The sequence below is a fragment of the Tenrec ecaudatus genome, chromosome 6 (genome assembly GCF_050624435.1).
Source record: "Tenrec ecaudatus isolate mTenEca1 chromosome 6, mTenEca1.hap1, whole genome shotgun sequence".
NCBI lineage: Eukaryota > Metazoa > Chordata > Mammalia > Afrosoricida > Tenrecidae > Tenrec > Tenrec ecaudatus.
This window is the reverse complement of record NC_134535.1, coordinates 19,145,892-19,173,016: the sequence shown is the minus strand read 5'-3', so window position 1 is coordinate 19,173,016 and position 27,125 is coordinate 19,145,892. Positions and strand designations below refer to the sequence as shown.

The window sequence follows — 27,125 nt, the reverse complement described above, 5'->3', positions numbered from 1 at the left end:
TGTCTTTAAAATAATTCTTTATTTTCAACCTATTATCCAGTAAATGCCAAGTAATATTAATGGCTCATTTGAAAAAGAAAAATTTTAATTGAGTCTTAGAAGTCACTTCTGAACTTGTTACTCGGTTTGCTTTTTAAAAGGCTATTCAATCAAATTAAAATATTTGTACTTTTAAATTGCTTTTCAGTAATGCAGTCAACCTTTTAAGCAACGTTCCGGTCTCCTGTTTGGATGTTCTCATTTGTCCATTAGCCCACGATGAAACAGCCCAAGAGGCAACGACTCTAGATGAGCCACCCACTGACGAACCAGCTGAGAAAGAAACCATCTTGGAAAACAATACCATGACATACAATGGTATGAATATGGAAGCCATTCATGTTTTACTCAATTTTATGGAGAAGAGAATAGACAAGGTAAGACTAATAAAGTGGAGGGCTTGGGAAGATGTTTCTCAAGAATGTAAATGTGCCACTCACACAAACCCACACAAGACCTGGTATTTTTAATCTAAGCTTTTCATGGCCGACTACATGCGCATTGTAAAGCCTGTTAATTACAGGATATGTTAACCTGGTGAAACCAAGTGAGTTTGTGTAATCAATGGTGCTGATTTAATACAGCGGTTCTCGACCTGTGGGTTGTGAGCCCTTTGGGGTTGAATGACCCATTCACATGGGTCGCCTGATTCATAACAATAGCAAAATTACAGTTACAAAGTAGCAACGAAAATAATTGTATGGTTGGGGGGTCACCACAATGTTAGGAACTGTATTAAAGGGTCGCAGCATTAGGAAGGTTGACAGCAAATTCTGACTCATCCTTAAAAACAAAGGAGAAGAGTTCACTCTCCCCCAAATCTTAATAAAGAACTCTGTGTAACACTATTAAAAGGCAGCAAGGTAGTATGGGTGCATCACCAAAATCTTTTTTTTAATAGCTGTGTTGGTATTTAATTCATGTATCGAGTGTGCGTTAAGAAGAGTTGTGTAATCATCGCAACAATCAATTTCAGAGCATTTTCTTCTCACTGTTAGCTCTCCATTTCTCCCCAGCCTCCCCTGCCATGCCCCGCGATAATTATTAATCCAGTTACCGTAACTATAGATTTACCTGTCCTGGACTGCATTTACAGAAAACCATACGAAATATAAGCAGGAAGCAAACAAATAGCAATGACAAAACAAACCAGGAAACCCACAATGGAAAAGAAAGCAGAAAATATGAAAAAAACTGAAACAATTTTAAAATGGGTCAAAAGGAGATCAAAAGATAAAGTGTTACATTTTAACCTAACTACATCTCCCATAATCCACTTGATAATGCTGTCTGATTGCCAAGGCTATTCACACACTTGGACTGTGGTCAGAGGGGATTTACCCAAAACTTGATCCGTGTGAGGACCCTGCAGATGGATTTTGGGCTCCACTGTCATCTATAGCCTTCTGTAAACTGGGTGTTCAGAATTTAGGCTCTGATATTCTTCCCAACTTTGGTTTGGGGTTTTATTATTTACAATCCTTGGGTCACCCAGGCTGCTGTGCTTCTCCCACATGGACTTAATTGACACCCCACGGAGATGGCTTTTTGCTGGGAGACAAGCCTTTAGGAACCCGGCCACTATGGTTTCTGACAGCTGAGTACCATGTGGCTTCTTGAACACCCGCAAAGGACAAAATGGGCATTAGCAGACAGAAGACAACTTATAAGGTGGAAGTAGTGTAGTGAAGATAATTTTTTAAATAGCTTATTTATTGCAAAGTTTTGGTAAATAAGATATTTGCCACCACCCTCAAGAAGATCATTAATATGATCGGCTACATGGAGGAAAATAATGCTATTGAGATATTGAACTAATATGAACATATGATTTATTTTATAGGGAAGCAGCTATAGAGAGGGTCTAACGCCAGTTCTCAGCCTATTAACAGAATGTTCCCGAGCTCATCGAAACATCAGAAAATTTCTCAAAGATCAGGTAACTCATTAATAGATGTTATGTTAAAAATATATGTGTTGTGAAAAAAATATATATGTGTTATGTCATGATTTGCATATATAATACATATAATTTTCTGATGTATGTCTTTGCTTTTTAAAGAATGAGTTAAATTCTGTTTTTTAGTTAAATTCTTGTAATGGTTTTATTTCAGAAAATTTGAAACTCAAGTCTTTGTTTTAATCATTGATATCTTTCTAATTACAAATAAGTAGTCTTGGATACTTTTGAGTTATTTGATCATGTATTCAACAAAGGCTTATTGAGCATCCTGTTTCTTAGCATTGTTCTAAACATTGAAATACTTTAGAGTGAGGGACAAGGTAAACCAATAGTTCCTATTTTAAAATAAGAATCTGTAATGGCAATTAGTCTTAGGTGCTCTAAGGAGAGATAAAATGGGAAAGGGAAACTTGGGAGGGAACAGGTCTCTGAGGAGATGGCATTTGTGCTGAAAGCGAGTACATGAGAAAATCGTCTAAAGAGGAATACACCAGATAGGAAAAAATTGAGAATCCCTAACACGAGAGGATGCTTTCGCATGCCTAAGGAGAAGTTGGACAACCAGTGTGGCTAGATAAACAAACACACACACAAGTGGGAGAGTAATAGAGAAGTAGGAAGTGCCAGGGAGCAGACTTTCAATTCTTTTCTAATTGAGATCGGCAAGCATGGAAGTGTTTTAGGAAGAGGAGATATGTGATCTTATTTATACGGAAAGCTTTTCTGGCCGCTGTGTTTAAAATGCACACTAGAGGAGTGTGAGTTGATACAAGGAGACCAGATAGAAGCTGCTGCAGAAGCTCAGAAGCTGATCATGAAGGCTTAGTGATTGGAGTTCATGGTTTGGGGTGTGTTTTGAAATTAGATCTCACAGGCTTATTGGTAAATTGGGATAGGAGCTGAGGAAGAAAGCAAAGAATCAAGGATAATTTTGTTTTGTTTTTGCTTTCTTAATGTTTTTACTTATTTATTTTAATTTATTATTAATTGGGAGTTAATACATAAATCATTCTAGAGTTTAGTCACGTCAAGCAGAATTTTACAATTGCTACCACATTGAGGATGATTTTTATTTTAAACCCTTAGATCAGTGGTTCTCGACCTTCCTACGGGCCCAACCCTTTAATACAGTTCCTCATGTGGTGGTGATCCCCCAACCATAAAATTATTTTCATTGCTACTTCATAACTTTAGTTTTGCTACTGTTATGAATCGAGCAACCCCTGTGAAAGGGTCGTTCTTCCCCCCTCCCACCCCCCACCCCCTGAAGGGGTTGCGACCCACAAGTTGAGAGCGACTGCCTTAGATGGTATCCTAAACTTTTAATTCTATGCCTTTGACATTAACAATAACTAAAATTGACCTCTAAAATCTCAATTTCAAACTCTCACTGTCTACCCCTCTTCTCTTCTCTTAAGTTAATACCCTCAATATAAACTTGGGTCCCCATTTGGATTGTCAATCTGTCAACAAAAAAACAGCCTAACCCCTGGTATCATTCACTCACTTTATGTTCTGCCTTCCCTCCTCACCTAATCTAGATTGTATACGAGATTCATAACTTTAAATCACACTTGCACCTGCATTTTTAATCGGCATTTCTCTCTCTGTTAGTCATTTCTACCTAACAAAATTTTGTTTCAGGGAATGTTTAAGGAAACAAAAAATAGGTTAAAAATTTTGTGTGATAATCTTTATTAATAGATTTATATTCTGTATGATAAGTAATTATTCTTTGATGTCAGCTGTTTTATAGAAATTGATGATAAAACTCAATCCGGTGGTTCAATCAAATCAAGAATTTATTGTGTAATTACTTTGTGGCCAGTATTGTGCTACTTCCTGCTAGAAATAGTGAAAGATGTAAACATGCAAAACATGCTAGGAGATATTGCTGCTAGGGAATTCACAGACTATTCACAGACTGTTGGGAGACTACAGTGCTACCATTAAAGCTTGCATGATTAAGAGATTCATTAATGAATTAAGGTCATTTCCAAATTTGAATATTTTAAGACATTGATAGAGAAACAGTTAAGCTAACGGGTTCCTCAGGAGACAGACGTGGCCATCCGTTTCTGAGAGGTTTGCAGACTTTATGGATCAGTTCATCTCTGCACACGTGGGTGCTCGGGTCAAAATCCACTCACCAGCAACTAACATAACAACTTTGACTTGGAGGATGTGGTGAAAAGTCGTTTTAAAAATAATGAAGTTGGCCATTTTTTTTGCTTTTTCCCACAAGGGATCCAAGCTGACTTAAACTGGCCATCTTGAAGTAAGATGAATAAAGACCTGTTGTTAGATAACTTGGGTCTTGGGTAACAAACACATCACGAGGCTACAAAAGATTGCAATACCCACTCCCTCGCCTCAAGAAACATTAGAGGGTAGTTAATAAAAGGAGCCGAGACAGGTTCCAAACTGTCTCAAAACCAGAGGCCGAGTACAGAAATCAACTGTGCTGGGGAGAGAGGGAGGCCTGAAGGCTGTGCCGATCGAGAAAGATGTCGCTGAGAGTGATAGGTGATTCTCTCTGATAATAGCGTAGGCTCAACCCCACTTAATCATTCTGCCCTGTTAATTCCCATGTGCACACCCAACAGAAATTGGTCTTCAGCGTTCAGTGATTGAACAGATTAGTCTGGGAAACCGGATAAAAGAGATGGATGTTGGGTGCCTTTGAAAGAGAGCTAGACAAGAATTGCCACAGTTAAAAAAGAAGAAGAAAAATTGTTGGAGGGGAGTATTTGGGGAGAAATGGTAAGGGACCAGGCTTACAGAGTTTTGGGGTGGTAATATGATGACAAGAGCAAAATTTTGTTTTAGGAAATATTGAAGGAAGCAAAAAACAGATGAAAAATTTTGTGTGATAATCTTTATTAATAGATTTATACTCTGGACTATAGGTAAATGTTCTTTGATTATAAGCTGTTGTTTTCTAGACATTGATATTAAAACTCATTCTGGTGGTTCAATCAAATCAAGAATTTATTGTGTAATTACTTTGTGGCTAGCATTGTGCTAGAAAGAGTGAAATAAGGATTCATTAAACGCTGTCAGTAAATTACTTAATTTTCTGAGATTTGGTTTTCATTTTTGTCCAGGTATATTTCCTTCTTCCAACACTGGTTGTTTTGTCTCAGCCTCTTGCCTTCTGATTCAAACCAAAAAATTAACTCACTCCCCTCGAGTCAGTTCTTACTCAGAGGGACCCTACAGGACAAAGGAGAACTGCCCCTGTTGACTTCCTAGACTGTAACTGTTTATGGGGAACAGAAAGCCTCTTATTTCTCATATGGAGCAGCTGTTGGGTTCAAACTACTGACCTCATGATTAGCAGCCCAATGTACAACCCACTATGCTACCAGGGTTCTTTTGTCTCCTTATAGGCAGTCAGTACAGAAGGGGATGAAGGAAGGAAATGAGTTAAATTGTGAAATAAAAGAATGCATACATTAAAGTGCATGTAACAGATGTGGAATAAGTAAACAGGCAATTATTTGACTTAATGTCATTTCCATTTCCTAGTATAGTGTCTCACTTGTAAAAAGGCACTTAATAAAAAGTTATTTCAAGTAATTCACTCTTCCTCCAGTCAGCAAATATTTATTGAACACCTAATATGTGTCAGACACTAGTGAAAGAACAATAAACAAACAGTTCCTACATTGAATTTCCCAATGTGGAAGAAGGCAGACAGCCAATAACGATATCCTGTGTCAGGTGGTCATGGATGCTGGGAGGAAGGGATCTAGGGGATACAGAGTAGGGGATTCAGAAAGAGACTGCTAAGGGAAAGTTATGTAGGGTCGGGGTGGTCAGGGAAGAGCTCCTAAGTGACATTTAAGCATAAACTTTGAAAGAAGTCATGAATAGCCATGAAAATTTCTAGAAAAAGTGTTTCTGGGCAGAAGAAACTAACACAAAGGTCCTACAGTAGGCAAAGTGCTTGTCATTTGTAAGGAATTCCATGGGGACTGTAGCAACATAAACAAGGAGGAGAATGGAAACGAGGTGAAAGAAGTCACAGGGAGCTAGAGTCATGGAGCCTTCTAAGACAGTTGTCAAGACCTTGTCTTTAACTCTGAGAGCTGAGAAACCTTGGGAATTGGAGGGCATTGGGAAAGGGAAATGGCATGATCTGACTTTCAGAGGATCTTCTAGCAGCTGTATGGAGAAATAAACGGCAGCAGGGACCACACCACAGAGGAGGTGACAGTAGTTGTACAAGCAAGACAGATAGTTACCTTGGACGTTATAAGATTCGAGGAGGAATTAGTGAAAAGAGACTTGATTCTGGGTGTATTTCAAAGATTGAGCTGACATAATTTGCTCATAGATTGGGTGTAAGATGTGGGAAGAAAGAAATGAAGGATATTTTCACATTTTAGCCCTTAACAAAGGGAAGAATGGACCTCACCATCTAAGGAGATGGGGGGAAACGAAGACCAGGTTTGGTGGGAGCATCAAGAGCTCCATGTCAAACATTTTCAACTTGAGCCCAGACAACAGGGAGAACAATGCGGCTACAGCTTTAGATCGCTCTGTAAAGCCATCGGAACTGCGGAAAGCTGTGGAACTGGATGAGATCGTCAATGGACTGGGTGAAAATGAAAAGTTTTCCACACACTGACCCCTTGAATATTGAGTGAGCAAAGGAACAAACTTGAACAAAGTTTCATCAAGCCTGAGAAAATTAGTCTAAAACAAGTACGATGCTCATGTTACCTACTTTGATTACATAGAATGTACATAAACCATCTATTCTAGGAATCGTTGCCATGAAGCACTGTTCAGTCCATTTCAAATCACAGCAACCCCATGTGACAGTGCAGAACTGCCGCGTAGGCCTTTATTGGCTATAAGCCGAACAAGCACAGATTGCTAGGTCTTTCTTCTGCAGGGCCACTGGGTGGGTTCAAACGGCAAAACTTTCAAGTAGCAGCTGAGCATTTACTTAACTGGCATGACCAAGCCAAAACCACCAGTGCCATTACTGTGGGAAGCAGACTGCCACATCTGTGTCCTGCAGAGCAGCTGCAGGTCTCCACCACCGCCTTCCAGCGAGCAGCTGAGTGCTTGATCACTAGGACGCCTTGTTGTGCTACACAAACAGAGACTAGCACACAGGCATTTCTCAAAAACCATGGCCGTTTTTATTGTAAAACAAAACAACTAGGACACATTAAGGGTTTGGTTTAAGGAAGATAAAAATGAATATGGGTTAGTATTCAGGATGCTTCCACAGAGGAAGGAGAAACTTGACTAAACTTTAGCATAGCTCTTGTTAGACTCTAACAGTTAGAGGTTATTCTGAGTAGATGCTGAGATGAGTAAAGATTAAAATATGGATTTTAAGTATAGTCTGTTTTTAGTGAAGATGGTCCTACTCAAATGAAATATTACAGGCATAAAACTATTTGAATATATTTTTGTTTACTTACTTTTCCAAAAAGTTAGTATGTCTTTCCACTCTACAACAAAACTGAGCCCAGTAGGCATTACACAACCACCACTAGTCAGTCACAGGGCCCTGTCCTTGCTTACTCTCAGCTGATGACAGTTTGTGTTTGTGACATCAGGTTTTACCGCCATTGAGGGATGTCACAAATCGGCCTGAAGTTGGTTCAACGGTGAGAAATAAACTGGTGCGCCTCATGACACATGTTGACCTTGGAGTCAAGCAAATTGCTGCTGAATTCCTTTTTGTCCTTTGCAAAGAGAGAGGTAAGTTAAATTCTTTTTGCCCTCTGCTTTTTTCACTCTCTGTGAAAATGTTACTGGCCATCTCATTCCACTCTTTCTGGAGTGAGTGAAGAAATAATAGAAATTAATCATTTGAAAGCATTTTCTATATGCTTCTGAATTCACTGAGACATGTAAACAGTAACGCCACCAAATGCACTCGCTTTCAGACATTGCCTTCTGTAAACTCAGCCATGAATCTTGAGTCAGGACATGGAACCATTATGAAAAATATACTTAACTCATTCAGTTGCTGGTATTTTGCTACCAAGACAGAGGCCTGGGTTGGTTGACCTATTTCATTCCTCATGGATTTTAAGGTAAATCCTTTAATCAGTCGCTGAAAATGAGCGATCTATTAGAAGGATGATGCGTAGGCTATTCTCCTTACCCTGAAAGTAAGGGTAGAATAATGGGAGAGGCAGACTCTACAGAGAAACTATGTTTCTGATAATGATTGCACAAACTGTTTTTAATATGATTGAACTATTGAATTGGATGATAAGTGAACTATGTGTGCCAATAAAACTTAAAAATTGACTTTATTGCAATGAAGTAAATACTATTCTATAGGTGTCTATATTTATAGTGGTGTTTTCCTGAGATAGAAATAACATTAAAAATGCATCCTAAAATTGTGTGGTTTATTTGCACTTTAAAAGACAAGTTGTCTAAACAAAGAATTTTGAATACATTATTCAAATATTATCACCTATTTATGTCTTCATCTAGTTTATTAATATATTTGATGGTTCTGTCTAAGAAGAAGTTATATCCCACTTTTGAAAAGTATCTAGTTTTATGAGATACATTTGGAGATAGAAACCTATAGGGACAACAAGTAGAATAAGGGTTCCTGGACTGTCGTGGGGGTGGGGCTCCAGCGGAATTGATGTCAAGGAGTTCAAGGAGGAAGAACTTAAGTAAGTATAAAACTCCTTATCCCTCCCCCAAAAAAATATTCTGTGTAAATAGAAATATGGACTGCAGCATGCACAAGAGAAAATAGAAAATATTGCCACAAAATCATAAAGACTTTCCTTTCAAAAGATGATCCACATGTGTAGCTCTTCTTCTCAGAGGGTGGTGTGTTCAGTAGGGACGCCACATCCGAGCCGCAGCGGGGCGCCCTCCAGGGGCTCAGGTGCTCTTCCTTCTCCTACACGCTCATTGTTGGGCAACATGGACCATCAGTCATGTGGAATGCATGGGAAAAGGTTTTCCAAGGAAATGCTCATAGGGTAGCATGGCTATCCATAAAGAATGAGTAGGTACACTGTTGTGATGGAAAAAGATTCTCTGGTACAACTTATCTGGCCTTTTTCTCACCAATGCCAGTTTCAAATTTCTGAAAGCTGTAACAGGCTCCTATAATTGTCCTATGTCTTTTGTAAAAATATTCAGTATTACTCCTTTTGGCCTCCCAAAAAATAATCACCGAACCTTTTGGGCTGACCCCTCTGCCTTGGACATAGCCAGCAGATCCTTTTAGAAACACGTGTTTTGATTGGATCTTTTACTGATTTTTAAGGCACCTTGATGAGATTAAGACAAGTAGTCTAAGAGAACTTGCTCTTCAGCTGCCCACTGATTATGGGGACATGTTTAACCACAATTTTATTTGCAGTACACCCATGCATGTATAAACTGAAACCGTAGTAATACTTCTTTGCTTGCTCTCATGTGTGTGTGTGTGTGTGTGTATTTGTCTGCACGCACGTGTGCATCAGAGTCCATATTTAATTTGTAGGTCATCGATTGTAACCTCGTTTAGCCACTCAGAAGCCAAATGATGGATTTGGCGTATAAACTATCAAACCGAAATAAATTTCAAAAAAAATCAGATAAGCGAAACTTCCCACTTAAGAAGGTGCAAAGCTAAATTTGAAAATGAAGAGGCTGATAGAGTCTCAGAAGTCAGACCACTAGGTAGAGACAGCAGTGAACAATCAAAGTCACTTGGGAATTTAGAGCTTTTTAAAAATGAAATTGGATGAAATGCAAAGGGCAGCATTTTAATGGTAGATTAGGCACAGACACACCATCTGTGTCAGGCCAAGTGCATCCCAACTGACAGTGACCTACAGCTTAACCTTCGCTCATGCCACCGTCTTGTTCTTTGGAGCCCTGGCATAACTGAATTCTTATTACCAAGGTGTCCCTGGAGCTGAGGGCTACATCGTCCTCCGGCCTCCATGTCTTCTGAGAAGCTCCTTCCATTGCTACCCTCTGTTCTCCTGTTCTTTGAACTCTCTGCGTGTATTTTCCTAAACCTACGTGCATATGCATATCGCTGTTGTGTGACTCATGGCATCCTGAAGGATTATTCTTTTCAATATTCTCAACTTCACATTCAGTCTTCAACTCACTGCGAGGCAGAATGTCCACTGTTGTTCCCTACCCTTCGGCTCCCTAGTCGGTAATGCGCCATTTCAGGAAGGGAGATAAGAGCAAGATAAGCGCTGGAGGAAGAAGTTCAAACTGCACTGAATGCATTAGCCAAAAACAAGGCTCCAGGAATTGATGGAACACCCACTGAAATGTTTCAGGAAGCTAAAGATGCACTGGAAGTGCGTACTCGCCTGTGCCAGGAAATTTGGCATAGCTACCTGGCCGTCTGACTAGAAGAGATTCATATTTGTGCCCATTCCAAAGAAAGGTGACTCAACTGATTGCTCAAACTGTAAACCGGTATCATTGCTACCACACACAAGTAAAATTTTCCAGAGACAATCCAACAAGGGCTGCAGCAGTACATTGACGGGGAGCTGCCGGAATTTTAGGCTGGATGCAGAAGAGGATGTAGGACAAAGGCTATCAGTGCTGATGTCAGATGGCTCTTGGCTGGAAGCAGATAACACCAGAAAGATGTTGACTTGTGATTATTGACTATGCAAAGAAGTTAGACTGTGGGGACCACAGTGAACTGTGATGACCTTGAGGAGCATGGGAATTCCAGAGCACTTCAGTGTGCTCAGTTGCAGATTGCACAGGGATAAAGAGGCAGCTGTGCAGCCAAACAAGGAACTGCATGGTTTACAATCAGAAAAAGTGTGTACCGGGGTCATATCCTCTCACCATACTCATCCAGTCTGCCTGCTGAGCAAATCATCAGAGAAGCTGGATGATATGAACGTGGCATCAGTACTGGAGGAAGGCATATTAACAACCTGCAAAATGCAGGTGGCAGCCTTGCTTGCTGAAGGTGCGAGGAATTGAAGAACCAGCTGATGGAGATCAAGGATTGTAGCCTACAGTATGGATCACAACTCAATGGAAGGAAGACCAAAGTCCTCACAACTGGATGAATAGGCAGCATCATGATAAAGGAGAAAAGGTGATTTTGTCTTACTTGGACCCACCATCAGTGCTCATGGAAACAGCAGTCCAGAGATGAAAAGATATGTTGCATTAGGTAGATCTGCACAAGAACCTCTTTAGACGGTTGAAAAACAAGGATGTTACTTTGAGGACTAAGTTGCACTGACCCAAGTCATGGTATTCACCATTGCGTCATGTGCATGTAAACATTGGACATTGAATAAGGAAGACCGTAGAAGAACTGATGCACTATGATTGTGGTGCTGGAGAGGAACATTGAAAGTACCATGGACTGCTGAGGGGACATACTGATCTTTGAAGAAGTGAGACCAGAGTGCTCTTTAGAGACAAGGGTAGCAAGACTTGGTCTTACATACTATGGACATGTTGTCTGGAGAGACCAATCCCTGGGGAAGGACATCACATTTGGGAAAGTTGGAGGGGCGGCACAAAAGAGAGGCAGGCCCTCGACCAGCTGGATCGAAACAGGGGCTGCATCGATGGGCTCAGGCACAGGACCCTGCGGTGTTTGTTCTCTTGTACACGGGTCAGTATGAGTCGGAGCCAATTTGATGGCACCTAACAACAGCAGCACTCTAGATTCCACGGAAATTGCTCTCAGCAAAACTCACAGATTACCTGATTTTAATAAGCAGTGGGTTTTTATCTTTACTACTTCTTTCGTGGCGGTCAGCTCTTGCCCACTCTCTTGACTTGCTCTCCTCTCCTGGCTTCTCTGATGCCTTGCACTCCTAGGTTCCCCTTGGCCTCTGCTCCTTCTTTTCAGTCTGATTTACTGACTCCTCTCTGTGGCCACACTTAAATGATACTGTTTCCTACAGTTCTCTTTGGCCTTCATTCTCACTTTACATTGCTTCCCAAGCACGCTTATCCTCCCCCCCCCCCCCCCATGGCTCCTACTTCAGCTCTTTCATGGTAATTTCAAACGGTGGTCTCTTCAGCCTTTCTTCCGGAACCCTCCTATATGTAGCCAGCCACCTCTTCACTGAGCAGCCTCATTGAATATGCCCAGCTACCTCACACTCCCATCTAAATGATTTGTCTTTCAGCCTTTCCTTTTTCCTTTGATCTTTTTCTCTGTGAAAGGCTCTATTCTGGATTTCATTGCTGACACCAGAAACCTAGGAGTTAGTCTAGATTTCCTCTTTATCTGCAGAAGCAAATTTTGCCAAGTTAAATAGATTTCGCTCCCTAAATATCTCTTTAATTTACCCCCTCCAACTGCCCCCACCAGTACAACTACCTAAATACAGAACTTATAAATTATTTTCCTAAACTGTTGAAATTGCTTGATAACCTATTAATGGACTATTAAAATAGACCTATTTCTAACTAGATTGTTTTATTCTCTCACCCAGCTAACAGGGGTGTCTCTGAAATACAAATACATTCTTGTCATTCCCCCATGTAAAACTTCCACTGTCCTCCTGTTAACTGTTTTTGATCAGATTGAACGTTGACTTCATGTCCGACCTCTGTGTTCTGAGTCTGCTCCCATCATAAGGTTCTTTCATAGTCATACTACACTGTCTAACCTGCCTGCTTGTTTTGTTCCTTTTCTTGGCCTGTCTTCATTGGTTAGCACATCCTGCACCTTTCCCTTGGAATGCCCTTCCCTGGGTTTTGTTTGGTGAGCTTTACTTACCTGGGAAGACTAGCTGAAGCACCATCTCTCTGACCATCCCAGGCAGAGTTAATCCATATTTTTTTAGTTCCAATTTAACGTATCTCTGATTTTGAATACGTATGGCCTTTTGGAATTTTTTGTTTCTTTAACAAATTGGCATTCTGGACATTGAATTTCTCTGAGTCAGAGATCAAAACTTCATCTTTGGTTGCGGTTGAATTTATTCTGATTCCTAGAGATGCCATAGAACCGAATAGAACTGTGCCTGTGGGTTTCTGAGGCTGTAACTCTTTATGGTACTATAGAGCCTCTTCTTTCTCCCAAAGTATCTTACAAACAATAATAATTAGAAAGAAGAAAAGTCACTGCATTTGAATCAATGCGGACTCATAGCTACCCTATAGGGCCGGGTAGAACCGCCCCTGTGAGTTTCCAGGACTGTAGCTATCTTTACAGAAGCAGAAAGCCCTGTCTTTCTCCTGCAGAGCTGCTGATAGTTTTGAACTGCTGACCTTGCAATTAGCATCCCAACTTGTAACCACTGTGCCACCAGGGCTCCTTACAAATAATAAACTCAACCAAACTCATTCCCATCAAGTAGATGCTGACTCATAGCAACTCTGTAGGAAGGGTGGTACTGCCCCTGTGTTTCCAAGACTGTCTTTATGGGAGTACCCAGCCCCGCCTTGCCTCCATACAAATAATAGGCACACATGTAAAGGTTTTAATGCAATACCAAATGTTGGTCATCTCAGTGAGTGCCCTGATGAGTACCCGATCTTGCATATTTCTCCCTAAAGAGGAACAGTCCAGTACACTACGACTAGAAGAATGTTGTACGGGTTGGAGGTGAAAAGCAGTGGAAGGATTCCCGAGAGCAGTGGGATAGGAGATGGCACTGGTGTGTGCAGGAAAGCGTGACTAGTTCACAGTGTGAGGACTTGACCCGACGGGACGCTGGTAGGAGGTGAATTTAGAGAAGTCAGAGAATGAAGAGCACTGTAGGCCCTCTTTGGGAATCGGAACTTCTTGCCCTTTAGGAGAAGTAGTAGAAGTTTGATTCAAGAAACAACATGTTTTTATTCTGCAAAGAAAGCTCAGGCAGTGGCAGGAGGCTGTGGAGCTGGAGGAGTAAGAGGATGGAAACAAAGAGACCAGTTAGGAAGCCACTCCCAGAGCAGTGGTTCTCAACCTTCCTAGTGCCGCAGCCCTTGCGGACAGGTCCTCCTGTGCTGGCACCCCCAACAAGCAAACTGTTTTCCCTGCTACTTCATCACTGTCATTTTGCTGCTGTTATGAATCGTCATGTAAATATCTGATGTGCAGGATGTATTTTCATTGTTACAAATTGAACATAATTAAAGCATAGTGATTACTCACAAAAACAATATGTAATTATATATGTTGTTTCTTTTTTAAAAATCATTTTATTAGGGGGCACATACAACTCTTATCACAATCCATACATTCATCAATTATGTAAAGCACATTTGTACATTCATTGCCCTCATCATTCTCAAAACATTTGCTCTCCACCTAAGCCCCTGGCATCAGCTCATTTTCCCCCTCCCTCCCTGGTCCCCACTCCTTCATGAACCCTTGATAATTTATAAACTATTATTTTGCCATATCTTACACTGTACAACATCTCCCTTCACCCACTTTTCTGTCGTCTGTTCCCCCAGGGAGGAAGTTATGTGTAGATCCTTGTAATCAGTTCCTTCTTTCCACCCCATCCTCCCTCCACCCTCCAGTATCCCCACTCTCACCACTGGTTTCTAAAGGGATCATCTGCCCTGGATTCCCTGTGTTTCCAATTCCTATCTGTACCAGTGTACATCCTCTGGTCTAGCCAGATTTGTAAGGGAGAATTGGGATCGTGATAGTGGATGGGGGAGTGGAGGGGGGAAGCATTTAGGAACTAGAGGAAAGTTGTATGTTTCATCGTTGCTTCACTGCACCCTGACTGGCTTGTCTCCTCCCTGCAACCTTTCTATAAGGGGTTGTCCAGTTGCCTACAGGTGAGCTTTGGGTTCCCACCCTATACTCCCCCCTCTCATTCACAATGATTTGATTTTTTGTTCTGATGATGCCTGATACGTGATCTCTTTGACACCTTGTGATTACACAGGCTGATGTGCTTCCATGTGGGCTTTGTTGCTTCTGAGCTAGATGGCCGCTTGTTTATCTTCAAGCCTTTAAGACCCCAGATGCTGTATCTTTTGTTAGCTGGGTACCATCAGCTTTCTTCACATTTGCTTATGGACCCATTTGTCTGCAGCGATTGTGTCGGGAAGGTGAGCATCATAGAATGCCAGTTTTAATCGAACAAAGTATTCTTGCATTGAGGGAGTACTTGTTGAGGCCCAATGTCCATCTGCTACCTTAATACGAAACCTGTACATATATGCACATAGACCTATTTCCACATCCTCATATATAAATATATTTACATATGTACATGCCTGTATTTAGACCTCTATATATACCCTTTGCCTCCTAGCCCTTTCCTCTATTTCCTCTTACTTGCCTCTTGTCCCACTATCATGTTCTGCCTTCATTTGGCTTTCAGTAATTCCTCTCGGTTACATTACCCTTGGTCACGCCCTACCAGGCCTCCTACACCCCCTCACCACCGATTTGGATCACTTGTTTTTCCCTTGTCCCTGGGTTTGTTAACACCACTTCCTTTCCCCCCACTTCCCCTTCTCCCATGTCCCCCTAGAACTATCGGTCCTGTTGTTTTCTCCTCCAGATCGTTCATCCAGCCAATCTTATTTAGACAGACCTGCAGAGATAATAACATGAATGCAGCATGGTGGCATGGAGTCGGGAACCAGTGGAGAGGTCTGAGGGGCCGGTCCCAATCCCAACTAGGTAGACAGCTGCCCCTCCCCCCAGAAGAATTTATTTCAGAGGACAGCATTAAAGCTGCAGCTCAGGGAGAGGGACATGTCTGATCAGAGTACACGGGAACAAATGAAGGGGGAGGTAGAGAGAGTGGAGCACATCCTGGCCCACCAAGCCTTGACGAAGATATTCCCGCTCAGAGCAGCCAATGCACAGAGATGACCACATAGCCGGCCCCACTGTGATACATGACATCCCTCACTGACCCATAGCCCTAGAGGGGACAACACTGGAGACAGTATGGGAATTCTGCCCCATCTGATCCTACCACACCGAGGCAAAACACTAAGGGCATGGAACAGCACAGCAAGGGGAACCGAGCAAGGAAGTCCCCGGGGAATACCAAAATAGACCTTGGGGCCAGGGCTTGGCACCCCATCAGACTCAACCGGAAAACACTCGTAAAGGCCAACAAACAGTCCTTGAACTAACTACAACCTTTTCTTTCTTGTTTTATTTTGTTGGTTTTTTTTGTCATTGGCTTGTTGTTTTGTTTTCTCTTGTTGCTTGGTTTTGCTCTGTTTGGGTTTTGTGAAATATGTATTTCTAATGACGAAGTGAAATTTTTTCTGGAAGCATGTTGTAGTGTAAGTAGTCTTCACGCTGGGAACTAGTAGGTGGGCGGACCCGCCTGGAGCCGGGAAGAGAAGCGGGTGTCTCTTTCCTAAGACCATCAGAAGTAGTGTTTTCTCATGGTGTGAAAGGGTTGGTCCACCCACCAGAGGGGTCATGACCCACAGGTTGAGAACTGCTGCCCTAGAGGATTAAACGGAGCCTGCTGGTACAGAGGCTAGGTGCTCAGCTGTTAACCTAGAGGTGGGTGGGTCCAGCTCACCAGCACCTTCCTCCTCTGGAGAAAGATGGCAGACCCTGTGAGGCCCTTCCGCTCTGTCCTATCATCTTTCCTTGAGTTAGTCTTGACTCCGATGGCAAAAAAATGTCCAAAAGTTGGAGCATTTGGCTAAAAGGAAATGGATTTACACAGAGAAGGGGAAATGGCCTTTGGCTGGAATTGGACTCAGTCTAGTTCCCTGGGAAAGCATAGATTGGCTCTGCCTTCATGGGAAGGTTTGGTAAAGCGTATGCTAGGGTAACTGCCAGAGCAGTCTTCACGCTGCCTGGTGCTGTGGCGGCCGCTGCCCTCTCCTGTCCATAGTACCCCTCACACCCTAGTGAAAAGATGGAATAAGATCACTTGCCGTTTTTTAGCTGGATTTGGCTTGTTTCTTTTTGACAGACTGCACGTGTAATTTCCATGACACACGAAAAATATATATTTATTTGTTTCTTTGGTTAAGACTCCCAGAAGATGTTTTCCTTGGCCTAGAAGCTCACCGTAACATTCACAGGCAGACTGTTTTCTTTTGGCTACTTTCCCGATATCAAACAGGATATTATATAGTGTGTTTGAAAATAATCTGAAAAGTAGCTAGAAACAATCCACCAAAATCTATCAGTCAGAACACAACAAAGAAAACGCTACTCACCGCGAAGGAAGTCTCATGTGCCATTTATGTCTTCTTCCTCATCCCCACCTCTCCCATTTTTAGACGTTTTCGTCCTTGGGTGGGTTTTTTGTTTTGTTTTGTTTTTTGAGACTCAGAATTGGTTTATTGACAATGCCCCATGCTGTCCTTTGCTCTCAGAACAGCTCTAAGAATCAAAAGAACCCAACCCAAGTCCCTGAGGTTGGCGTCTTAGCATGGCTCCCCTCCCTGCGGGAGGACAGAGCAAGGACCCCCACCTGCTCCCATCAGGCTGCATTTGGGATGGGGAAAGGCCTGAGCATCACACAGTGCCACCCTCTCCGCAGACGCAACTGCAGGGGTCGCCTTTACTGGGGTGCAGAGATGGTGTGGCCCCCGCCTATCCTGAGGCCATTCTAGAACAGTCACCCCAGGGAGGACAGTAACCAGACCCAGACACACACTTTTGCTCCCCCTGCTTCAAGCTGCCCCCACCATGCCCCGAGATCCAGGCCATGGCAAAGGGGTTGGCAAGGAGCAAGTGGGGAGTCGGGGGGGACCCGGGTCCCCCCTGTTCTGTTTCCCTGGTCTCCGAGGGGCCAGTCCTTTTGTTTTTAAGACTACTGTGTTATCATTCTGAAGGTAAGGTATGTCTTAAATCATCTCCGTAGCCCAAACTCTTTGTTACAGAACTGCCATAAAACATTTGTTCCAGTGGATATGCTGTAAACATTGTTTTCATGAAAGTGCCAAGATTTTTACCATAGAGTAGTTACCAGAGGATTTTTTTAAAGCTAAAAATGCAGGTCATTTAGAAGTATTCCGTTTAGTTTAAAAGTTTCATCCCTGTGGTCTTCATTTATTTAAATCTTGTAACCATTCTAGGTCATTATTATTAATATTTTATCTCAATTTTTATTGGTGTTGTTTCTAAACTATTCTTATCTCATTTAAACATGCACAATTTAAATATTTCTTTTCTGAAACCACCAACATCCTTACTTGTTTATCATAATAATAAGCCTTACCTAAAATACCTAAACTGAGAGCATCTAGGCTGGGTAGGTTCAGATCTGTGATCTTTCAGCCTCAGTGACTGTGTCTGGCCATGTCACTAAGGTTGTGCCTAATCTCCATGAATATTAAGAACACTGGTGCACACTGAATATTCCTTATTCCCCTAATAGGCCATTAAGGATTCATTAATTTGTCTAAACCAGTGTATCTTAGGTAGGTACTAATGCCAAGAGGGAACATAGCAGATTTATTCAGTGGCCTTTTCCAATTACGCCACCACACTCATTCAGTTCTAATACGATCCTTTCCAGCACTCGTTGAGAATCAGTTCCCAAGAGATTAGTTACAAACCAGCTGTAGGGGAGCGTGTGGCTGAAAGCCACTCATCTCAACCCCGTGTGACCTATTTTCATTGTTAGCCCATGCTTTTGGTACAGATATTTTATCAGTTTTCTGAAGTCAGACGTTCCTTTATTTGTTCCCCAACAACCTATTACCAGTATCTGAAAGCTTGAGAGAGGTCCCTATAGTTCAAAGATGTGAAGATTTAACAAACTCTCTCTTGTGGTTTCCATACTACATACTCTGATGATGCTCTTTCCTCACCCACCGGTTTCTCTGCCTGCTACCCCTTACCAATCCCCAGTTATTTTAATTATTCTTCTTTACCTCTTTAGCGCTCATTACTCTAAATTAGCAATAGTACATTAGGCGTAGATTTTACTGTAGTTTTATACATGCACCAGATACTCATGTTTGGTTGTCTTTAGGATGACAGTTATCAGCGTAGTACCGAAAGTCTTAAGTAAATTTTGCCAATTTCTGTCTTGATTGAATAGCTAGTGTTCACCTTGAAATTGTACCTGAACAGAAGGAAGTGCTCCCAAAGCTTAGTACTTTCCTTTAAAGCACTTAGAAACAACACACACACACAGTCATACGGAACAGGCTTTTCCTGCGAAAGTTACATGTGTTTGTGTATTTTAAAGGTAACATCTTAAACTGGTGGAAAAGAGCTGGACCAAGGACTTCATTGGACTGTTTTTTGAAGCTAAGTTAAACCTAGCACATTTTTCCCCAAAGTGGGCAATACTGCCCCCTGGGGGAATGTTGGGAGCAATCCAAGCGGAAGGGTGCTGCAAAAGCAGATAGATACCTACACTTGTTCCTGGATTATGGACTACAGTTCAAAAGTTTTTAATTGGCAGGGGGAGGCTGAGTAAAATTCTTCTTCCTGGAAAAGGGGCAGTGGGCCAAATAAGTGTGGGGACCTCTGGTTTAGAATGAGCGCATCCCCCAATATTGACTCCCCACCACCGAGTCTATTCTGACTCACAGTGAACCGATAAGACAGAGAGGAACTGTTCCTTCAGGGTTTCCAAGACTGCTGAGCTTTATCTTGACAGCCTACCCCCAGCCACCCCCCGCCCCCCGGGAGCGGTCTGCGCCACTGACTGCCTTTCAGGTTAGCATCCCACTTAGTAACCCACTGTGCCATTAGGGCTCCTTGATCCCATGTCAGCAGAGGGCCAGCAGGTGTTGCTCTTTGCCAGGTACTTTTCTGAGTACTTTGTGTGAGTTAACCTGTGCCATAGATTATTTGACTATGCAAATGACAAAACAATTACTGAGCTGCAAGATAATGTGCCAGAGTCAGTCAGTGGTGGAGCCATGTTTGAAAGTCAGACGGTCTCACTCGTGGGCCCCCTTCTCATGGGCTCATGGTTGATTTTCTCTGTTAGTTGGTCTAAAGTAGCAAGCTGTCTTACCTTGTTTCCCAAAGTTCCTATCTGTCTTTTACTAACTCTGGTTTCTCATTATTTCCTTAAAACTAGATAAAGAAGTAAGATTTGAAATCAGATACCCAAAGTGCCATCCATACTAATGGCCTGTCAGTCACCGAAACCCCACTTCTGCCACAAAGTGTGTTCAGAATCATAGTCTGAATTTCTGATACCTGAGAATAATCTCTTGACGGGGGCTCAGGTGGGAAGAGAATGCTTTGAAAGTGATGATGGCAGCGTATGTGCAACTGTGCTTTTCACAGTGGATGAATGTATGGGTTGAGATAAGAGCTGTAAGAACCCCCAATAAAAGTATTTAATTAAAAAAACAAAACAAGTCTTGATTCTCAAAGTACCTTGGAGAATCTGCAGGTAGATCAGTGTAACCACCACCACCATTTTAAAACCCCTCCACTTGATGGACTGCCGTGACCTGTTCTTTCTGACCTTTTTGTGCTGGTGAGTGGTTGGTGATGCTGGTGTGCTGGTGAGCACCAAGAATTCCTGTCTGAAACCCTCTTCTGTTTTGCAGTGGATAGCCTGCTGAAATACACTGGCTATGGGAATGCTGCGGGACTGTTGGCGGCCAGGGGCCTCTTGACTGGAGGAAGAGGAGACAATTGGTACTCAGAGGACGAGGACACAGACACTGAAGAATACAAAAATGCAAAACCAAAGTATAGTATCAAGTTTCTCATCATCCAGCCTTGTGCCTTTCAATTGGTTATTTGCTTTTTACTCCCTTTGCCTTTGATTTTCCAAGTGTCTCTTTTCTCTTGTGGATTTGGAGGCTTTCTGCCCATGGTTTTGAGGTGCAGTTTCATTGCTAAGGCCTTCAAAGAGTGGCTTTACGTGATTGAGGAAGGATATTGCTAGAAATATTCTGCTGCGTGGTATTTTCAACATGCACAGTTTATCCTCCCCCCAAGTACTGGGAGAGCTGATGTTTTAATATCTGTGACCACATACTTGAATCTTATTGCTCACTCTTTGTTTTCCTTTCCAGAGGTTGAGATTTTACAAGGTATAACCAAGATCAAGTATTTAAGTTGGTTATTTGATATGTCAGTGTTTCTCAGAAATAGACTGTATATACATTCTGATCTTCTGCTTCCATGAGAGCCCAATAAAATGGCAACGAGACAGGTTACTGGGAACAGGGCAGGGATCTGGTGGCATGGTGGATTTTCATGAACAGACTCTCGAGGAGTTCTCTTTTAACAGACGTACTAGTTCCTTGAACAGGCAAATGAGAGACCCTATCAAGTCGTCTCTGAATATGCTTGCGAATTACAGATGCTCTTCTATTGCATTCCAAGACAAGCTCTCTCACCCACCCACCCCACCCCTTGCTTTTAATTCCTGCCTGTCCTTTTCACCCGACAACTCTCCGTCTAGTTAAATGTCTTAGGCTCTGCTTTTTCAGGAGTTATTTAAGCTCAGTTTTTTTCTATTTTTTATTACTGGCCTAACAAATGTTAAAAGTTGTACACTTCCCTTTTGGCGTTATCAGTGATGTCGACACACTGTGCTTTCTCCTAGCAGTATTCTGGAGCATGATGACCTTCATGTAGTGCTTAGTAGGTAACCAAGACTAGAAAATCACTGCCTGCAAATTCGGTCCCTTTTTTAAAATGCCCTGTTTATATACACATAATGAAGTTGTCAGAAGTTAAAGAAATGACTATGCTCTAATCAGATAGGGTGTAGATAACCTGCTTCTTAGCAGGACTGAGTAGACCAGTCTTACTTTCACCATACGGATTGTAGGATGTGCCTAAGAGGGGAAAAGATTTTTTAGGGGAAAGCTGACAACAACTAATACATTTTCAAGTTTGCTACCTTTTAGATGTGAAAAATTGGCATCCCTACCCACCAAATGTCAGAAGACTCAGCAATAATGCACCTTTCCTTTGGCCTATTAGAGAGGTCACGCGTTCTCTCTCCTGAAGTATAGAATTCGTCATTCTAAGTTATTAGTCTTCCGAACTCTTGGTTTATCCATATCAATTTGCTATTTTATATATTGCCCATTCGAGCCATAAAAATGTACCACTTGAGAAGTCTTTTATTTGTAAATGAAAGTAAAAGTTATGTTGAGCTTTCATTGTATCCCAGGGTACGTGGACACAATCAACTAAGGTAGAAATGTTGCATGCGTGTTGAAGGTTGAAAGCATTACCTATCAGCGTGTACTGCTGATCTTGTGTGGTAGGTAACTTTCACGCTGGTAATGGGCACTAGCAAGCACCAGAACTCTTCCTGGTCACATAAGAGGGGACTCTAAGGAAACGCACGGACACGGGGTCTCTTCCAGTCATCTAGGGAATAGAATTGTGGTTACATCAGGAAAGTAGTATTACATTTCAGAAAAGTATCCTGTTTTAATCAAGGACCTTCATGTTTGAGATTGTTTCTTTGGCTCTGTGTCATAGAAAGTTTCTAAACTTAAATGCCTTAAATCCCTAATTGGAATTATCTTTTGCCTGGGGAATCTGACTTATACCTATTTATAAAAATGCTATTTAGCTGGTCTGAATAGCCACCATTGCAAAGTTTTTCTAAATTGTGTTTTTTATAAGCATTGCTCATTACAGCATAAATACGAGTCTTGCGAAGATAGTTATATCTGTCTCATTCATGTAGATTTGCCTCTGTTTTTCTCCTAAACCATCTCTCATTGAAGTGACAAAGCTTGACGTAGAGTGTTTATAACTTTAAAATACTTGTTCATAGGCTCCCTCTGCAAGTGATAGTGAACAAAGTCCGTTACAAGCAAGACAACCATTAATAGTCTGAGATGCTCCACAGAACTCAAAAGAACTTTTCCCCTAAAAATGGTTGGGAAAACTTCAAATACCCCAGGTTCTTTGCCAGTCGAATCAAGTTTATAAAGTTACTGTCTGTAACTTGCCCCATAATTACTCTTCACCAATCTGAGTTCCCAAGATTCTGTTTTGTTTATAATGATACATTTATTCACAACCGTTGCTAGTATTAGCAGAGGCAGAGAAATTACCCTTCATCCAGTTGGCCCTGGTCCTTTTGTCAAAGATGTAAGTGGTGTCTGATTAATGCACCAGGGTAACCTGTAATCCTTTCATGGAATCTGTAACCAGGAATTGTGGGGTGGCTACATTCTGGAGGCAGTTGATATCACAACAATCCTTTGTGTGTCAAAATAAATGTATTTAATGGACTGGAAATGACTTTCTGCAATTAGCACACTTGGACAAAAATATATTCATTGAATCAGATTACACGCCACACAGATTTTTGGTGTGTGTCTAGCCAAGTTCATTAGGAGTTGTCCAGTAAACTTAGGTGCTGTATCAGGAGAAATTAAATGGGAAGTTTTTTACTGAGGCCCCTTGACTATAGAGGTCGCCTAATGCAGGAACTGACAGAATCCGAACATCCTTTCAGCCAGCAATCGAAAGATGTGTGTCTAATGACATTTGGCAGGGTTATGGGAACCTAAGGGTCCAAAGCCGTGTCTTTAAAGAGCTGCTCTGAAGAAGGGGGAGGAGAGGAGGAGATGGCCAAAGAGGGCAGAACCTAGGCAGGAAAACTCCGTACATTCAGGACTGCCCACCTTAATTCAGAATCACATCCTAAAGCTTAAACTTTCTATAGTGCGCACACTCAGAAGGATTCTTTGTTGACCCTGTTTCTCTCAGCAGTCTTTGGGGCAGCAGCTCCATGGAGTGCTTCTGCAACACTAGCAAGAGACTGCCTTTCTTAGATTCGGCAGGGTTTTGCTGTGCTGCTTTAAAGTCAAGTCCCATTATCGTGTCCGTACACTAGGACTGGTTTTCACTATTTCTGCAAGTAAGTGAACCAGATACAAGAACTTGACAATTTTTCTCTTCTGTACAGTTTGAGCTTGGGTTGGGCGGTGTATTTATGCATAATTTGACTTAACTAGCATGGCAGGAAGTGGAGCTTATTACTGTTAAATAGTCATGAAGTATCATCTAAGCTTACATTCCTCAAAGGCCAGAGTTGGAAATAAAGTGGGTGCCATTGTGGTTGTTTTGTCGTTGTTTTTGGTTGCCTCTGAGTCGAGTCCCACTGGTGGCAGCGCAGCTCCAAGTTTGCAGTAAAACCTGGGCCAAAGGATGGTGAACACAGTGGTCTTGCAGATGCAGATCAGCAGGACTGTCCACTGAGGTACCTGTGGGAGGTGCCATCCTCCAACTTTGGGCTGTGGCCATTGTTGTCGTCGCCGTTGTCACCATCAGGTACCTGACTGAGCTGCGTACTAGTTCCAGAGGTTTGCCAGCCTTGGCGATATGTGAATTCACATCACCTTTACACTTTGAAAATTGAATTCTCTCTTTTTTAAATATAATTTTAAAAAGCAACAGACCAAGTGTGTTAGCTGAATTACAGTGCTGAGCTTTGCTTCAGACTTCATTTCCTATAGATTCACAACATTGTTTTCTCTGTGTTTTATATCAAGGCTATTTAGCTCTGGATCAAGCAACCTAGCATGGGAACCATTTAAAAAGCATCAAAATTTAAAAGTCATTCTTATTTTCAGTGACAGGGCACAATGTGTGGTCTAGGTGTGTGAACAGTATGTATCTGCTTGAATGGCTGGCACGTGATAAATATTTAGTAATGTTTTAGAAATAAAGAATGACACCCTACCCTAGTTTTTCCCATTCTCATAGAGTGCAAGGATTTCAGTTAGGATGTGGTTTTATAGCTTACCTTGCTCTCTAATATGGAATCAGTGTTAGAGAAATACACCATAATAAAACCTATACCATAAGACAGTTTCAGGAACTGGTGTCTCTTTTTAAAAAATATCATTACTGAATTTAATTTTAGAAAATTCTATAGAACAGTTGCCACAAGGTTCGTTTGAACAATGTAAGTTGCAGTGACAATTTAACTCAAAGAATTCAGTCCTAGATCATCTGAGGCTTCTGGGTTGCTTACTTTTCAGCAAGTGGTTCATTGACGCTAATTATAATAGACAATTTGCCTTCGAGTTAATTCCAACTGATGGCAGCCCCACGTGTGTCAGAGTAGGACTGTGCTCCACAGATGTAATAGATCAACAGGCCTCTGAGGCACCTCCCACCCACAATCAAGTACATGAGCCATTTGTACTAGCCAGGAGCGCCATTGGTAACAATAGCTGGCAGCTATTGAGTATTATGGGCTAATCACTGTTCTAAGAGCTTTATTGATATTACCCAATTTAATCCTAAGAGCAGTTCTTTGAGGTCAGAGTTGTCCCAATTTTACAGGTGAGGAAACTTAGCCACAGCAATGTCAAATAACTTGTCCAAGACTCTCTGTTCACAGTGATCAGTGACCTGACTTCAGAGTTTGTGTTTTGAAGTGCAAAGGAATGAAGCTGCCTGCTTCTCCTGTGCAGGTGGACAGAGCCCCAGCCGGGGTGGCTGTGCGTCAGGATAGCCTAGATGGCAGTGGGGTGTGATGTTTGCACCTCATCCAAAGGGAGAGCTCCATTTATCACCTACATTAATTTCCCAGCGCATCTGTTATCTTTCTTTGTTATAACCAAAACAGAAAATTAAGAGAACCAAAATATAATTGTGTCATCCTTCACACCCCTACAAGCATGCACGTTCTATTCAGCGGCTCCTAAATCAGTAAATCTGCTCAGACTTGTATTCTCATCAAGTCACTCTGGCTCTGCTTTCTTTTTCTTTAAAAATTAAATCATTTTATTGGGGGCTCGTACAACTCTTACCACAATCCACACATACATCCATTGTGTAAGGCATTTTTGTACATTTGTTTCCCTCGTCACCCTCAAAACATTTGCTTTCTACTTGAACCCTTGGTATCAGCTCCTCATTTTTCCCCTCCCTCCCCGTTCCCTTCTCCCCTATGAACCCTTGACAATTTATAAATTACTGTTATTTTGTCATATCTTACACCGTCCAATGCCTCCCGTCACCCACTTCTCCACTGTCCGTCCCCCCAGGGAGGAGATTATATGTAGATTCTACTTTCATAATATAATGAGCATCAGCCATCTCTCACTACATCACTGCTGCCATTCTGGTCCAGGTAAAATGATGTCTCTCCCTCCAGGGTCATCTGATAGCTTAAGTGGTCTTGTTGCTTCTGCTTTTAACCCTCTACAGTCTGTTCTCTATACAACAGATAGGGTGATCCTTTCAAAATAAAAATCAGGTCCTGTCATACCCCACAATATCTAAAACTCAGTCTTGACATTGGTGCTCCCTGTTGTCTAGTCCCCGAAGAGCCCCCTTCCTACTCCTTCACTTCCTTCAGGTCTTTACTCAAATGTTACCTTCTCAGTGAAGCCTACTCTGATCACTTACTAAAAATTACAACACGCATATCTTCAATCTTCTACCTTGTGCTTCCTTACATAGATGCTATTTTTATAACACCACCTTCTAATATATCGTGTAAATTACTTTCTCATTAAGTTTAATTGCAACGCTCGAAGATAAGCTCCATGAGGGCAGAAATTTTAGTCCATTTTTGTTTTGGGTCTGATTTTGTTCGTTGAACGATCCCCAGAGTAGCATCTCGCACAGGGTACCTAGAGGATTGGGTTCACTGCCTTTAACAGGTACCACCTCCAGTTGGGGAGTGAGTAACTTTCACACTCAATGCCATCTCACAGTGACCCTGTAGCAGGGTAGAACTGCCCCTGTGAGTTTCCAAGACTGTCACTCTTTACAGGAGTAGAAAGCTCCGCCTTTCTCCCTCAATGAAGCTGGTGGTTTCCAACTACTGAACTTGCACTTAGCATCCCATCATGCACCCACTCACTATGCCACCAGGGCTCCTGGGGGAGGGGGAGGATTCAAGAAAATCAAAATATGGTAAATTTCACTCTGCTGTATTCATTATGATTATTAAATGTATAGGGAGGCGGATATTCTTGTGGGTTATTTGGGGGTGTGGTATGGTTTTTTTTTTTCTGGAGAGACATTTCCAGCCTTGTTTGCATGTAACATCTGCTTTCCCATCCTCTTCTTCCCTAATCACAAAATGCCTTTCCTTGGAAACCCTGTCCCTTCCTTTCCTGTGGGCACAAATTGTCAGCCTGTAGACTAGATTTCACCATAAGTACGTTTTGCTTGGCTTGACCCACGTATTGGGTATTTGGTTTTAAGTTTCATTTAGTGTTGCTTTTATACAGTGCTTCTTAAAATAATTTACTTACTTGCCAACATTTAAAATTTAGATATCTCAGAGAAAAT

The 27,125-nt window shown here is 41.9% G+C and overlaps 1 protein-coding gene across 6 annotated transcripts in view; it reads left to right on the top strand.

Annotated features, from left to right (window-relative positions):
* The window catches only part of RIC8B (RIC8 guanine nucleotide exchange factor B), a 161,620-nt gene that overhangs the window by 89,931 nt on the left and 44,564 nt on the right, over positions 1 to 27,125 (top strand). For all 6 annotated transcript variants that reach the window (XR_012784875.1, XR_012784874.1, XR_012784873.1 and 3 more), the window contains exons 5-8: positions 188 to 416; positions 1,883 to 1,978; positions 7,588 to 7,732; positions 20,429 to 20,573. Coding sequence is in view for 3 of the 6 variants with exons in the window: in XM_075551038.1 (XP_075407153.1) it covers positions 188 to 416; positions 1,883 to 1,978; positions 7,588 to 7,732; positions 20,429 to 20,573 (615 nt within the window). In the remaining 3 variants the exon portion in view is untranslated. The remainder of the gene's footprint in view (positions 1 to 187; positions 417 to 1,882; positions 1,979 to 7,587; positions 7,733 to 20,428; positions 20,574 to 27,125) is intronic.